The sequence below is a fragment of the Danio rerio genome, chromosome 2 (assembly GCF_052040795.2).
Source record: "Danio rerio strain M-AB ecotype USA chromosome 2, GRCz13ab, whole genome shotgun sequence".
NCBI lineage: Eukaryota > Metazoa > Chordata > Actinopteri > Cypriniformes > Danionidae > Danio > Danio rerio.
In genome coordinates this window covers 48,925,919-48,939,314 of record NC_141022.1, presented here as the reverse complement: position 1 = coordinate 48,939,314, position 13,396 = coordinate 48,925,919, and the positions used below count along the sequence as shown (strand labels likewise).

Sequence of the window (13,396 nt, the reverse complement as noted above, 5' to 3'; positions counted from 1 at the left end):
CCCCCTATATAACTGATTGTCAACAAAATAAACAATGTAAAGTAAACCAATTCACAGATTATCAAACAGAAAGAAATCCTTCCCACTGCAATGATCTCAATGCATTGTGAAAGAAAATGAACAGTATAAATAAAAATCAACACTATAAAGGCGGTTAAAAAGACAGAAAGGCAAGTATTGGTCATTTTATTTTATAAATGTTGTGACATCATGTTGCAAGTCAATGAGGTTTTACATTTACAATATAAAAAACAGGTGGTATACATCATACAAGTTCAATACTAGTTAGCTATAGTATAAAAAAGAGCTACTTTTTAAGCATTTTAATTAATAATAAGACTTATTTGATACTTGATTGTGCTTTAAAACTTAAAAAAATAGTAATATAATATAAAAATACTTAAAAAATGTAAATATTGATTCATAACATGTACTTTTGATTAATTAAAAATGTTTACTTACAAAATGAACACCAATATGACTTTTCTTATTTAAAACACAAAGATCAAAAGATCTGAAACATTCAACCTTCAACAATCAATACATTCATCCTTCATATTAAACAGATCCATTTCTCCTTTTGTTTCATTTACAAAAGAGTCATATCTTTGGTCAAATTAAAAGTAACAGTCCCTTAGTAACTGCATTTATGAAAATTTCCTTAATCTCAAGGTGGCTGCATCTTTTCAGGTCACATTCGTTTCCAATTGCAGGGGTCTTCTGTGTCTTCGGTGCAGGGAGCTACATTCGGTAAAGAAAGATTATTCAGGATGTTTGTTAATATGACTTTGTGGATTTTGAATTCATCCATTTACTCACTGGCCACTTTATTAGGCACACCTGATGAGCTGCTTGTTAAGTCTAATCAGCCAATCACATAACAGCAACTTGATGCATGCTGCATTCACGCTACACCATGACTACGAGATGACACCAGTTTAATTTGTTCATATCCTCTAACTTTGTAGAAAAACATCTGCTTTTTTTAATCATTATTTTTTAACCTTTAATGGATAAAAGAGTGTAGACAATTGACAGTAAATCATTGGGAGCAAAAAGAAGGGAAGGATCGGCAAAGGACCCTGAGCCGGGAATCAAACTCAGGTCGCCATGAGTACCTTGGTGCTATACAGTGCAACTGAAAAGTATTGATAGCGCTTCGCTTTTTTCCACATTTTTTATGTTACAGCCTTATTCCAAAATGGATTAAATTCATTTATTTCCTCAAATTTCTACACACAATACCCCATAATGACAATGTGAAAAAAGACTTTTTGAAATTGTTGCAAATTTATTAAAAATAAAAAACCTGAAAAATCACATGTACAGAAGTATTCACAGCCTTTGCCGTGAAGCTCTAAATTGAGCTCAGATACATTCGGTTCTATATAAGGTCCCAGGGTTGACAGTGCATGCCAAAGCACAAACCAAGCATGAAGACAAAGGAATTGTCTGTAGACCTCCAAGACAGGATTGTCTTGAGGCACAAGGCTGGGGAAGGTTACAGAAAACTTTCTGCTGCTCTGAAAGTTCCAATGAGTACAGTGGCCTCCATCATCCGTGAGTGGAAGATGTTTGGAACCACCAGGACTCTTCCTAGAGCTGACTGGCCATCTAAGCTGAGTGATCAGGGGAGAAGGGCCTTAGTCAGGGAGGTGATCAATAACCCAATGGTCACTCTGTTTGAGCTCCAGCAATCTTCTGTGGAGAGAGGAGAACCTTACAAAAGGACAACCATCTGTGCAGTAATCCACCAGTCAGGCCTGTATGGTAGAGTGGCCAGACGGAAGCCACTCCTTAGCCTGGAATTTGCCAAAAGGCATCTGAAGGACTCTCAAACCATTAGAAACAAAATTCTCTGGTCTGATGATTTTTCAGGTTTTAAATTTTGTATAAATTTTCAACAAAGTCTTTTTTCACATTGTCATTATGAGGTATTTTGTGTAGAATGTTGTGGAAATAAACGAATTTAATCCATTTTTGAATAAGGCTGTAACATAAAAAAAGTGAAAGTATGGAATACTTTCCAGATGCGCTGTGTGTCGGTGCAATTTACTACTAGGCAACTGGCACAGACGTATGAAGACATTTGCATAGCAAAAAATCAATTGCACATTTTTTTAAAACACAAATATTAGGATATATATATATATATATATATATATATATATATATATATATATATATATATATATATATATGTCTAATTAAGTGTTTATTACTGGATGTGCTGCTGCTTTTCTCTGGTTCTGTGAGGTGCAGTGATCATGTGGTCCAAGTTATAGTCAACGCCAAGTAGTACGTCTGAATTCATAGTATTTAAAAAACAGTACGCAAGATGACTACCTGGATGACTATTTTCATTGAGATTCTGAAGAGTGCATACGATAAATGCTACGCAATCCCATGATGCCACTGGAGAGAATTTATGAATAGGTTGTTTTCACATCACGTCATGTTTCCTTCCACCTATTTTTATGCGTATTTTGCCTATGCGCATAAAAAAATTGGTTGTTGGAAACACCATGATGCGCATAAATTTTGAAAATGCGCATAAAAAACATGCGCATAACTGAGTAATTTCAGTATGCCCATTAAAATGGTCATGTGATTGAGTGAGGGGCAACGCAGTGGCGCAGTGGGTAGCACGTTCGCCTTACAGCAAGAAGGTGGCCGGGTCGCTGGTTTGATCCTCGGCTCAGTTGGCGTTTCTGTGTGGAGTTTGCATGTTCTCCCTGCGTTTGTGTGGGTTTCCTCCAGGTGTCCCGGTTTCCCCCACAGTCCAAAGACATGCGGTACAGGTGAATTGGATAGGCTAAATTGTCTGTAGTGTATGAGTGTGTGTGTGTGGATGTTTCCCAGAGATGGTTTGCGGCTTGATGGGCATCCGCTGCGTAAAAACTTGCTGGATAAGTTGGCGGTTCATTCCGCTGTGGCGACCCCGAATTAATAAAGGGACTAAGTCGACAAGAAAATGAATGAATGAATGTGATTGAGTGATAAGAGATCATGTGATGATGAAAATGTGTGTAAATGAACAAATCAGCAGGCTGAGCACACTGTAAACCATCTAAAATGTTGTTTTGGTCACTCTAAAACGCCTTAAGTAGTAGTGTTATTAAAATATTAATGACCTCCAGAATCAAGAGCGTCTGTGCTGTAAATTGGCCAAAATAAGAAATGCTGAACAGCTTTTATAGCCTTCCAAATGTTTTGGCTCATAAAGGGGAGAAAGTGACAAAAAACTGTCTGAAAAACAGAAGAAAAGGCGACGTGTAATAAACATTCATTTAATACATCCATGTGTACAAACTTTTTAAAATGTGATAACCATTTGACAACACCAATAAAGATTATATACAGGCCTAGCTATGTGTATTCTGTGTTAATGTGTTATAGGAATATCAGATACAAACACCAACATATACAAAATCCAGGTGAATATAATAATGTGCCCTGCCATGTAATTAATCACTGCAATGAAATCTCTGCCTCGTTTTGCAATAATTTATGTCTTTACTGGCGTTTTGGTGGAATAAACCACCAAACGTGAACAGATGGGTGAAGATGCGCAGCAGGGGTGAATGTTTGTTGATAGTAAATTCATTAACTGAACAAAAAGAAAATGCAACCCTTGCTACAAAACTAAACGGTTATTATTGTAGTGCACTTTTTCCCCCTTACAAAAAATAAATAAATATTGCAGACTATACGTCCACACTTTTGTATGCTTGCATCTGTTATCTCGTGATGTCTGGGACATATGATGTGGGAAAAACCTAATTTATAATTAACATGTTTTTGAACCACATAGTAATGTGTACAACTCTTTGTTAACGAATGCTACAGAATACTGTAACCTTGTAAACTGTAATAAATACTGTAACGTCAGTGTAAACTGTGTTGCATTGTGATTATACTGTAGAGTAGAAAACTGAAGCCTATTTAATAATTAGATTACTCAATTGTGCTGTTCCTTAGCAACAATATAATTACTACGACAGTTTAATAATTTTAGCGATAATTTAGTAATATTTACTTAAGTTTAGTAATTATCTAACTTCCAATTATCTATTTTCCTAATTATCTATCTTCCAAACACTAGTATTTACTATAGTATTTTTCAATGTAACGTAGCTTATACAGTATCTACCGCATCCATGACAGGCAAATATATTTTAGTTTAGTAGAAAACTCGGCCCTCTTCACAATATAAGGATCATGCCCAACATATGTGGATATTTTCTATTTACGTCTCCTTTGAAATATGGTTTAAATCGAAAAAATACAGACTTTTTATGTCTCCTATTTACTATTTTTACTTTCTGCCCTCCATCTGAATTTTGCACATCACCAGAACCACATGACTAAAAACAACCTATAGGAGTAAAGCGATGCAACTGATGTGAGTCGGTCACGTGATTAAAGGAAATGCCAGATGAAGTACATATGAATACCATTCATACTTCTCCAATTCATACTATACAGAACATACTTTTTTAGCGGTCAGGTAGTCACATCATGCTTTAATTACAAGGGCGTGGATGCTTGCATAACGAACGTTTATTTAAAAAAGTTCAGTATGTAGGATTGACATTTTTAGTAGTTTAAATTCAAAATAGTGGAAATGTTTTTTTTTTTTTCTTTTGACCCATCCAATAACGTCCAGTGCAAAAGCGGAAACTGCATGGACCCCAGCAGGAGTGAAGGCTGAGCCCCTCACAGCATAATTAACTGTACGATTGTTATGCCATATAGTCTGCTAAAGTTTATTTTGCGCTAAAAAACTGGCTGCTATAACATTTTTAAAAACAATGGACACAATGAAATCATGTAAAAACTTCCACAGAATGAGTCCTTATTAATGTGGCACGTGCCCTGTTGCCTTACAGCAAGACAGTCACTATACTGCAAAGACACGTTTTTGCTATTTCTGCAGAGAATTTAGTAAAAAATCTGCTGATTTATGCAGAATAATTTTGGACGTATCATGACTAAAAACAATATATGAAATAAAACTTTTATGTAATGTTTACAATGCAAATCCAATTAGATCCACTTATTTGGTACACAAAGCAAGTCTCTCATACGATACATCAACTAAAATACATAAAGTATTACTTTACAAACTGTTTTGTAAATAAATCATAAACATTTTCATATTAGTCAATAATATATTACTAAAGTTCGTTTAAAAAATACATAGAAGTAAGTAAAAATAAGTAAATAAATAGACTCAAAAAATCTGGGCTAAAAATCTGCGTAAATCTGTGAATTTCAGTGCACACAAATTCGGAGCATGCATCATAGACATTCGGTATAGGTCAATTGAAAAACAAAAAATGGACGTAGTGTTTGGGTATTTCCCAGTGCTGGTTTGCAGCTGGAAGGGCATCCACCAAATAAAACATGCCAAAAAGTAATTGGTGGCTCGTTTTACTCTGGTGACCCCTAGTGAGTGAGATTTTTAGTAACTGTCTTGGTTTCCAGCATCTTGCCGAATGGATTTCCACCAAGAATTAAATATGTTCTGAAGGCAAATGAGGGCGGCATGGTGGCTCAGTGGGTAGTATTGTCGCCTCACAGCAAGAAGGTTGGCTGGGTCAGATGGCATTTCTGTGAGCAGTTTGCATGTTCTCCCCATGTTTGCAAGGATTTCCTCCGGGTGCTCCGGTTTCCCCCACAATGTATTGTGTAGTTATAATAGCGCGTTTACTGTGTATGGTCATACACCCAAAGCGCTTCACAATCATGAGCACTTCACAATCAAGTCCAAACATATGTGCTATAAGTGAATTGGGTAAGCTAAATTGTCCATAAGCTAAACTGTCCATAGTGTATGTGTGTGACCCACCGATGGGTTGCAGCTGGAAGGGCAACCGCTGCGTAAAACATATGCTGGATAAGTTGGCGATTCATTTCGCTGTGATAACCCCTAATTGATAAAAAGACTAACCCAAAAAGAAAAAGAATGAATAAATGAAGGCAAATGAGGTCTTATTTAGTACTAGCACAGTGTACCTATTAATGTGGCCGGTGAGTGTGCATTAATAATAATGCAGCTGGCATAAGATTGTACTCACTGTTCAGTTTACTGTAGTATTCCTCTCTCCATGTTCACATCAGCTTCATCATGATTAGCTGTCACACCACCTGTTCAGCAGGACATCACCAAGGTAAAGATGGTTAATGCTGACTAAACTAATCATAATTGCAGATTCGTGAACTAATAAATCAGAATAGAGGTTCTCTTACCCAGGTCTTTGAAGAGGTATAGCTCATTATTTCTCAAAGCATAATAAAAGTCTGTTTTCACTCGGTCTCCGCCAGCGTTTAGCGCATCATATAGCTTTCTCATTTTACCCTGGCTGGTTTTTTCTGCTTTAATCTCTGCGTAGGTTTCATCGTGAATCTTGTTTTTCAGCTCATCTGCTATTGGCATCACTGCTATAACCCTTTGAATAAGGGCGGCGCGGTTCCGATCCACAAATTCGGCCTCTGTGCATAAAAAACGCGAATAACATAGGACTATAACATTGCGATTATTTTTAGAGAAACATTTTCCGCATCATTAAACAAATTATGATATATTGTAGTTATTTAACAGTACAAAGAAGAGATTATAGCTTTAAACTACTTTGAAAAGTTGTCAGATCGCGCGCTTTCTCTCTTACCGTAGTTGCTCATTCTGTTGAATATTGATCAGATCTATAACACGATGATCAGCCAGGCACAAACTTTTACCTCTTAATATTTTAAAAGCGCGTCTTAGGCAGCTTTGCAAACGGCAGTCAAGTTTCAACCGAACTAGTTTAATGCAAGGAACTAAAAACGAAAGTAAGTTTTAAACTTCCGTCCTTGTTGACAACGTGTACTGTACTGTACTGTACATTAAACACGCCCACACGGCATCACAAAGCATGTACATGTATTTGCCTACTTTATAATGACGTAAAGCTATATTGGCTATTTTATAAATCAACACTTGATTATCTCGGTTTGTTGAGTCCAAATCATAAGAATAATCAACTTTTTAACCAAAGAAAGACCGGGTTTCATTGAGGTAGCTTTAAGGCTGTCGTTTGGAATGTGGTTCTGATGACGCGCGAAGTTCAGACGGAGGGCAGGAGCTGGAGTAGATTGACATTTAATGTTTTACAGAAAACCTTCTTAATTTTACGATACATATTTAATTCATCTTTATTTCTATAGCGCTTTTACTATATATAATATATTCATACATGTGTGTTTAATATGATGTTGCATATTTATTTTAATTTCATTTTAAGGTTTTATTTGTGCTTTACCATCTGTTTGGTCAATGTTGTTTCTGAAGGTTTCATTTTATTCCACTAGGTGGCAGTAAAGTGTCGTTTAAATCTTGTTTTGAGCAAAATAAAAAGTTTCTGTCTTAAAAAAACAGTCATATCTTTGGTAATATTGTTATTAGGTGGATAGCTATTTAAATGTTAATTTAGAATTACTCAAAAAAAGCGTCAGTTTTAGCAATTACCATAAATAAGGTTTTGTTTTTCACCATTACTGTACTCGGTAGCACAAAAAATTGAGTCATCTACTTTTGCAAATGAACTCTTCATACATTTTCATCATTCTGCATAACTTAATTCAGACCAGCAATAATGGCTGCGCAATATAAACTTTATAAACAGCGTGGATAACATCATGTACACGTCCACAATAGTTCTCAAGATGTTCAATGTCAAGTCTGGATTATAGTAGAGCAGAAGTCGCAGTTCACAACACATGAGATCTGTGGAGTCACTGCAGAGTTCGGATAATGGAGTGAAAACTGATCATCTGCATGTCCCTAAAACACAGACACATTTATGTACAGTTAAAGTCATATTGTCATTAACCCCTCCTGTGAAATTTTTATTCTTTTTCAAATATTTCCCAAGTCCTGTTTGACAGCCCAAAGACATTTTCACAGTATTTCCTAATATATGTTTTCCTTCTGGCTGGGGAAAGTCTTATTACTTTTAGTTTGGCTGGAATAAAAGAAGTTTTTGACCGCTGGGTTAACATTATTAGCCCGATTGGGTACAGAACAAACCACTGTTGTCCAATGATGTGATTAATTAACCTAGAGAAGCCTTTAAATTGCACTTTAAACGGAATACTAATATCTTACAATACAAGTAAAAAAATACATATTATATGCACTGTCACCAAAGAAAAAATAATGAGTTGTTAGAAATTAGTTATTAAAACTATTATACTGTTAAAAAAAAAAAAAACGCCTTCTCTCAGTTAAGCCACCCTCTGGAAATAATTTGAAAAAAAAATTAACAGGAGGACAAAGACAAATAAAAACAAAGTTCAGATGTTTAGAAAGGGTATATTTTATTTTGTTTGACATGCAAAATTATCTGAAAACAACAATCTGAAATATACACTTATGGATAGAAAGAAAGCAAAAAAGCCATTATAATCTGCAAGCTCATGATAAATCGCGGTGGTCTTGACCGGGTTGCTATGAAGCGCAGCTGGATTGACCACAATGCAAGAAGCAGTTAAAATAAGTCTTCTTTGCTCATCAACCCTGCTAAAAACAAAAGAAAACATTACAACATACAGGCATACAGTTACCATATTTAAAAACTATAGTAAACTAAAGTTTAAAACTTAGTTTAAAATAGAATTAAGTAAGCTATGCTACTCCCACCCACCATAACCTTGGCAGCAGGTCCCTCTACCAGCCTCCTGTGTTTCCCTGATAGTCCTCAAAGCCCGTGTAGCACCCTGCCAAAGCGGGCACAGGCTGCCTTGCCTCAGGCAGTGTACGAGCTAACCGGGCGCCAGTCCGTGCCGGATACCCGGAATGTTGCTCAGCGGCACATTTGCAACAACAAACATAGAATATTCTTCACGATATTGTGTTTAAGTATGCCAACCACAATGAAATACAACAGAGATGGCACGAGTGAAGCTTTTCTGAAGCAGACTTTGGACTTCAAATTGGCGCACTGTCGGTATTGAACTCACCAAGTACAAACAGCAACACGGAGAAAACTAACAAAACTAAGAGACAACCAAAGAGCTTTATGAGAATGCATCCTGCTCACCAAGGCTGTATTTATTTCATCAAATATACTGTACAAATTGTAAAATTGTGAAATGTTATGTTAATGGATTCACACTTTATCACATGGTGCGTTATCCTGCTGTAAGTAGCCATTAGAAGATGGACATGGACAGCAACAATATCCTAAAGTAGGCTGTGACGTTGACACGATGCTCAGTTGGTTTTAATGGGCCCAAAGTGTGCCAAGAAAATATCCCCCACACCATTACACCACCAGCAGCAGCCTGAACCATTGATACAAGACAGGATGGATCCATGCTTTATGTTGTTGATGGCAAATTCTGACTCTACTGTCCAAATGTTGCAGCAGAAATCGAGACTCATTAGACCAGGGAACATTATTCCAATCTTCTATTGTCCAATTTTGGTGAGCCTGTGTGAATTGCAGCCTCAGTTTCCTGTTCTTAGCTGACAGGAGTGGCTCCCGGTGTGGTCTTCTGCTGCTGTAGCCCATCTGCCTCAAGGTTGGACGTGTTGTGCATTCAGAGATGCTTTTCTGCATACCCCGGTTGTAACGAGTGGTTATTTGAGTTACTGTTGCCTTTCTATCAGCTCAAACCCATTTCCCCAGCCGTTTTCCTCTGACTGCTGGCATCAACAAGGCATTTGCGCTCACAGCACTGCCCACAGAAATACTCAGAACAGCCCGTCTGGCACCAACAACCATGCCACATTCAAAGTCACTTAAATCACCTTTCTTCCCCATTCTGATGCTCGGTTTGAAGTGCAGCAGATCGTCTTGACCATGTCTACATGCCTAAATGCATTCAGTTTCTGCCATGTGATTGGCTCATTAGAAATTTGCATTAACAAACAGTTGGACAGGTGTACCTAATAAAGTGGCTGGTGAGTGTATATGTTATTGCACAAAATGTCATATATTAAAGGGGTAGTTCACCCCAAAATTATAATTCTGTTATTTATTACTCACACTCATGGCGTTCCAATCACTTTGAAATCCTAGAGCTCCATGATCCTACATAGACAGCAATGTTCCATAGATATTGGCTGTAGTGTATGAGTTTGTATGGATGTTTCCCAGTACTGGGTTGCAGCTGGAAGGGCATCCGCTGTGTAAAACATATGCTGGATAAGTTGGCAGTTCATTCCGCTGTGGCAACCCCTGATGAATAAAGGGATTAAGCCGAAGGAAAATTAATAAATTAATTTAAAAAAACATGCCCTTTTTTAGCATTTCCTCCTTCAGTGCTACTAAATTTAGCCATTTTATTATTCTAATTCTTTTTCTTTTCGGAGAAACTTCCAGCATCAAAACCCAGTCTATCTGTTTACTACATACTACTGGGCGATATGGCAAAAATGCAATCTCGATAATTATTTTCCATATTAAACGATAGCGATATATATTTTTATATAGGTTGTTATACTTCCAGATTTAAAAGAGTACCTCTAACAATGACTGAAGCTCCCAAGAATTACAGGGTCCATTAAATGGTGTAACATTTTCGGCCAATACATTCCCAGTGGCTGAAAATTCAGTACATCTCTAATATCAACACACTTCTAGATTCCCATTATTGCACATGTCTGCTGTGTTATGGCTCTTAGATCAATATAGAATAAAAAAGTCCAGAGCTTATTACTGTTATTGACACCAATTTCATTGTGATTCGATATAATATCGTTTATCGGCCAGCCTTACTACATACAGTAAATATAACATGCAAAAACAAAAGGCAGAAGTGCTATTGTGACCACTACGGTTGTCGCAATATCATTAATTAATCTTATGATTATATACCAGTATATAATCTATACTTGAAATCACGATACCAAGTAGTATTGCGATACTGTAATTTATAACTCAAATTATACAGAAAATTGTCAGAAATATTTTGTTATATTAGGCCTACTTGAATGTAATTCATAATTCCCTTATGGCCTCAAAGTATAATTTGACCATACTTCACCTAAAATATATTAATTCTTTTTGTTTACTTTGTTTATAACTGCCCAACAAAAATACATTAAAATAAACACACAAATTAAATCAAATGAAATGTTACAAACAAGCTTTTCTCCAACAAAATTAGACTAAATGAAGTGGTCAAAAGTGTTTAAATGTTTGCTATTTTAGGTTTTTCATCAATTTTTTTCTCAGTCTTATCAGGTAACAATCCAAAGTAATTCAAAATTTCACTGTGTGAGTCATTCTTTTAAAGAGATTGCTGCGGTCGCTAATAAATCATATTAATAGGAACAGAAATAAACCGATTCTGGTGTCTTCGAACTGAAGCGTTAGAAATCAGTGAACGGAGCCATAGTAGAGAATAAGGTTATTTATTCAGACACAACAGCAGCACGCTTGTCCCATGAGCCTTTACTGTAGTAGACACTTACAGCATGTCCAAATATGATTTAAGAAAGGATTACAGGAACGACACGGTTTTTCCACTACATGTGAAAGCTGCTCATTAGCATAAACTTGTCAAAGATGTTAGTTTGGCTTTGATTTAAAATAATATTAACATGGATAACAACCCAACCGAAGGAATTAAATAATAAAATCTACATCTTTAGAAAATATATATAACAAAAACAAAACCGATAATAAAAACACTCAAAAAAAAGTGCAAGATCATGGTATCAAACGATTTCACTTGTTAAATTGAACAAACCTACGTGCCAGTGGCCCAAAACATTTAAATCAACGTTTCATTAGCACTACATATATAGCTGGAAGCTTATAAGACACCGATTCCCTTCATTAATGTACATTTAAAACTCAACACTCCATGGCGTTAGCTCAGAGTCCAAGCCGAAACAGTGAAATTCACACTTTAACCACTTTCAATGATGGACTTTCACAAAGGCAGTTTACACACTGACTTCCTTTTCGAAGATTTGCACGAGCAGCTGAATTTGGATACAACATTTGCAGCAGGTCATAATAATAATAATAATAATAATAATAATGTCCAGATTTCAGACCAAGCATTGGACGCATTCATACGGTTACATTAGAAAGGACTCAATTACTGAATACTGCGTCTATTTTCAAACAGGCAAGCAGAGAAGAGTGAAAGGTGGACACATGGAGAGGGTGTAAAATCTCAGGAAGGCCACATTATAGATCACATGACACCACTGAGTCTGTTTATCCAAGTACACCATGAATGGTTCAGTGTTTCATAGAGGTTATTGAATGTAAAGCACATTTATAGTCTAGCATGGAGGAGAAAAGAATTGCATCGCGCACACACACACGCACAGGCAGTCAATTAGACTATATATGTGGAATAAAATAAAAGTGTGCATTAATCTCAGCCATTCATTGTGAAACAGATAAAATAGATACTATCATTAAAGGGATAGCTCACCCAAAAATGACAATTTACTCACTCTCAGGTGGTTCCAAAATCTTTATCTCTTTGTAAAGAAGATATTATGAAGAAAGGTTAAAACCTGTAACCATTGACTTCCATAGTAGGATAAACAAATACTATGGACGTCAAGGGTTACAGGTTTTGAATATTTTTGAAGATATCATATTTTCTGTTCAATAGAAGAAAGAAGGTCAAATAGGTTTGGGAATAGTAAAGGGTGAGTAAATCATGACAGGATTTTCAATTTTGAGTGAACTATCCCTTTAAATGGATATTCCCCACAAAAAAAAAATAATATATATATACATATATATATATATATATATATATATATATATATATATATATATATATATATATATATATATATATATATATATATATATATATATATATATAATATATATAAATACTATGGAAGTTAATAGTTATAGGTTTCCAACATTTAAAAAATGTTCTTCTTTTGTGTTCAATAGAAAAAAAGAAAAGGCAAACAGACAGGTTTGGGATAAGTAAAGGGTTAGTAAGTCATGACAGAATGTTTAGTTTTGGGTAAACTATCCCTTTAAACGGATAATTAAACACAATGTTAAACACAAAAGAAGATATTTTGAAGAAAGCTAAAAACCTGTAACTACTGACTTCCGTAATAAAATAAATAAATAGAAGTCAATGGTTACAGGTTTCCAACATTTTCAAAATATCTTCTTTTGTGACTACGAGAAAAAGGAAAGACAAACAGGTTTGGGATAAGTAAAGGGTGAGTAAGTCATGACAGAATGTTTAGTTTTGGGTAAACTATACCTTTTAACGGATAATTAAACACAATGTTAAACACAAAAGAAGATATTTTGAAGAAAGCTCAAAACCTGTAACTTCTGACTTCCGTAATAGAATAAATAAATAGAAGTCAATGATTACAGGTTTCCAACATTTTTATAAT

At 35.6% G+C, this 13,396-nt stretch overlaps 2 protein-coding genes across 10 annotated transcripts in view; both read right to left on the bottom strand.

Moving 5' to 3' along the window:
- Nucleotides 1–161: 161 nt before the first annotated feature.
- si:ch211-66k16.27 lies at nucleotides 162–6,883 on the bottom strand. Its single transcript, XM_087241378.1, has 4 exons — nucleotides 6,675–6,883; nucleotides 6,256–6,498; nucleotides 6,084–6,153; nucleotides 162–741 (listed from the first exon to the last, which is right to left on the bottom strand). Exons 1-3 carry the CDS (start codon nucleotides 6,685–6,687, stop codon nucleotides 6,092–6,094), a joined length of 318 nt encoding a protein of 105 aa, XP_087097504.1. The 5' UTR covers nucleotides 6,688–6,883; the 3' UTR covers nucleotides 162–741; nucleotides 6,084–6,091.
- A 295-nt stretch (nucleotides 6,884–7,178) lies between these two features.
- wdr47a (WD repeat domain 47a) overlaps nucleotides 7,179–13,396 on the bottom strand; it is a 44,451-nt gene continuing 38,233 nt past the window's right edge. Inside the window, exons 16-17 of one of the 9 annotated variants that reach the window (XR_015478902.2) lie at nucleotides 10,038–10,176; nucleotides 7,207–7,828 (exon numbers count right to left, since the gene is read on the bottom strand). The gene's annotated coding sequence lies outside the window, so the exon portion shown is untranslated. Of the gene's footprint in view, nucleotides 10,230–13,396 lie in introns of all 9 variants that reach the window. The other 8 variants (XR_015478896.2, XR_015478898.2, XR_015478901.2 and 5 more) reach the window with 8 other exon arrangements.

Excerpts from the sequence above, each read along its gene's own strand:
- si:ch211-66k16.27 (XM_087241378.1), bottom strand. Across the intron at positions 6,154-6,255 it reads ATACCTCTTCAAAGACCTGG|GTGGTGTGACAGCTAATCAT; the intron begins GTAAGAGAACCT and ends CCTGCTGAACAG.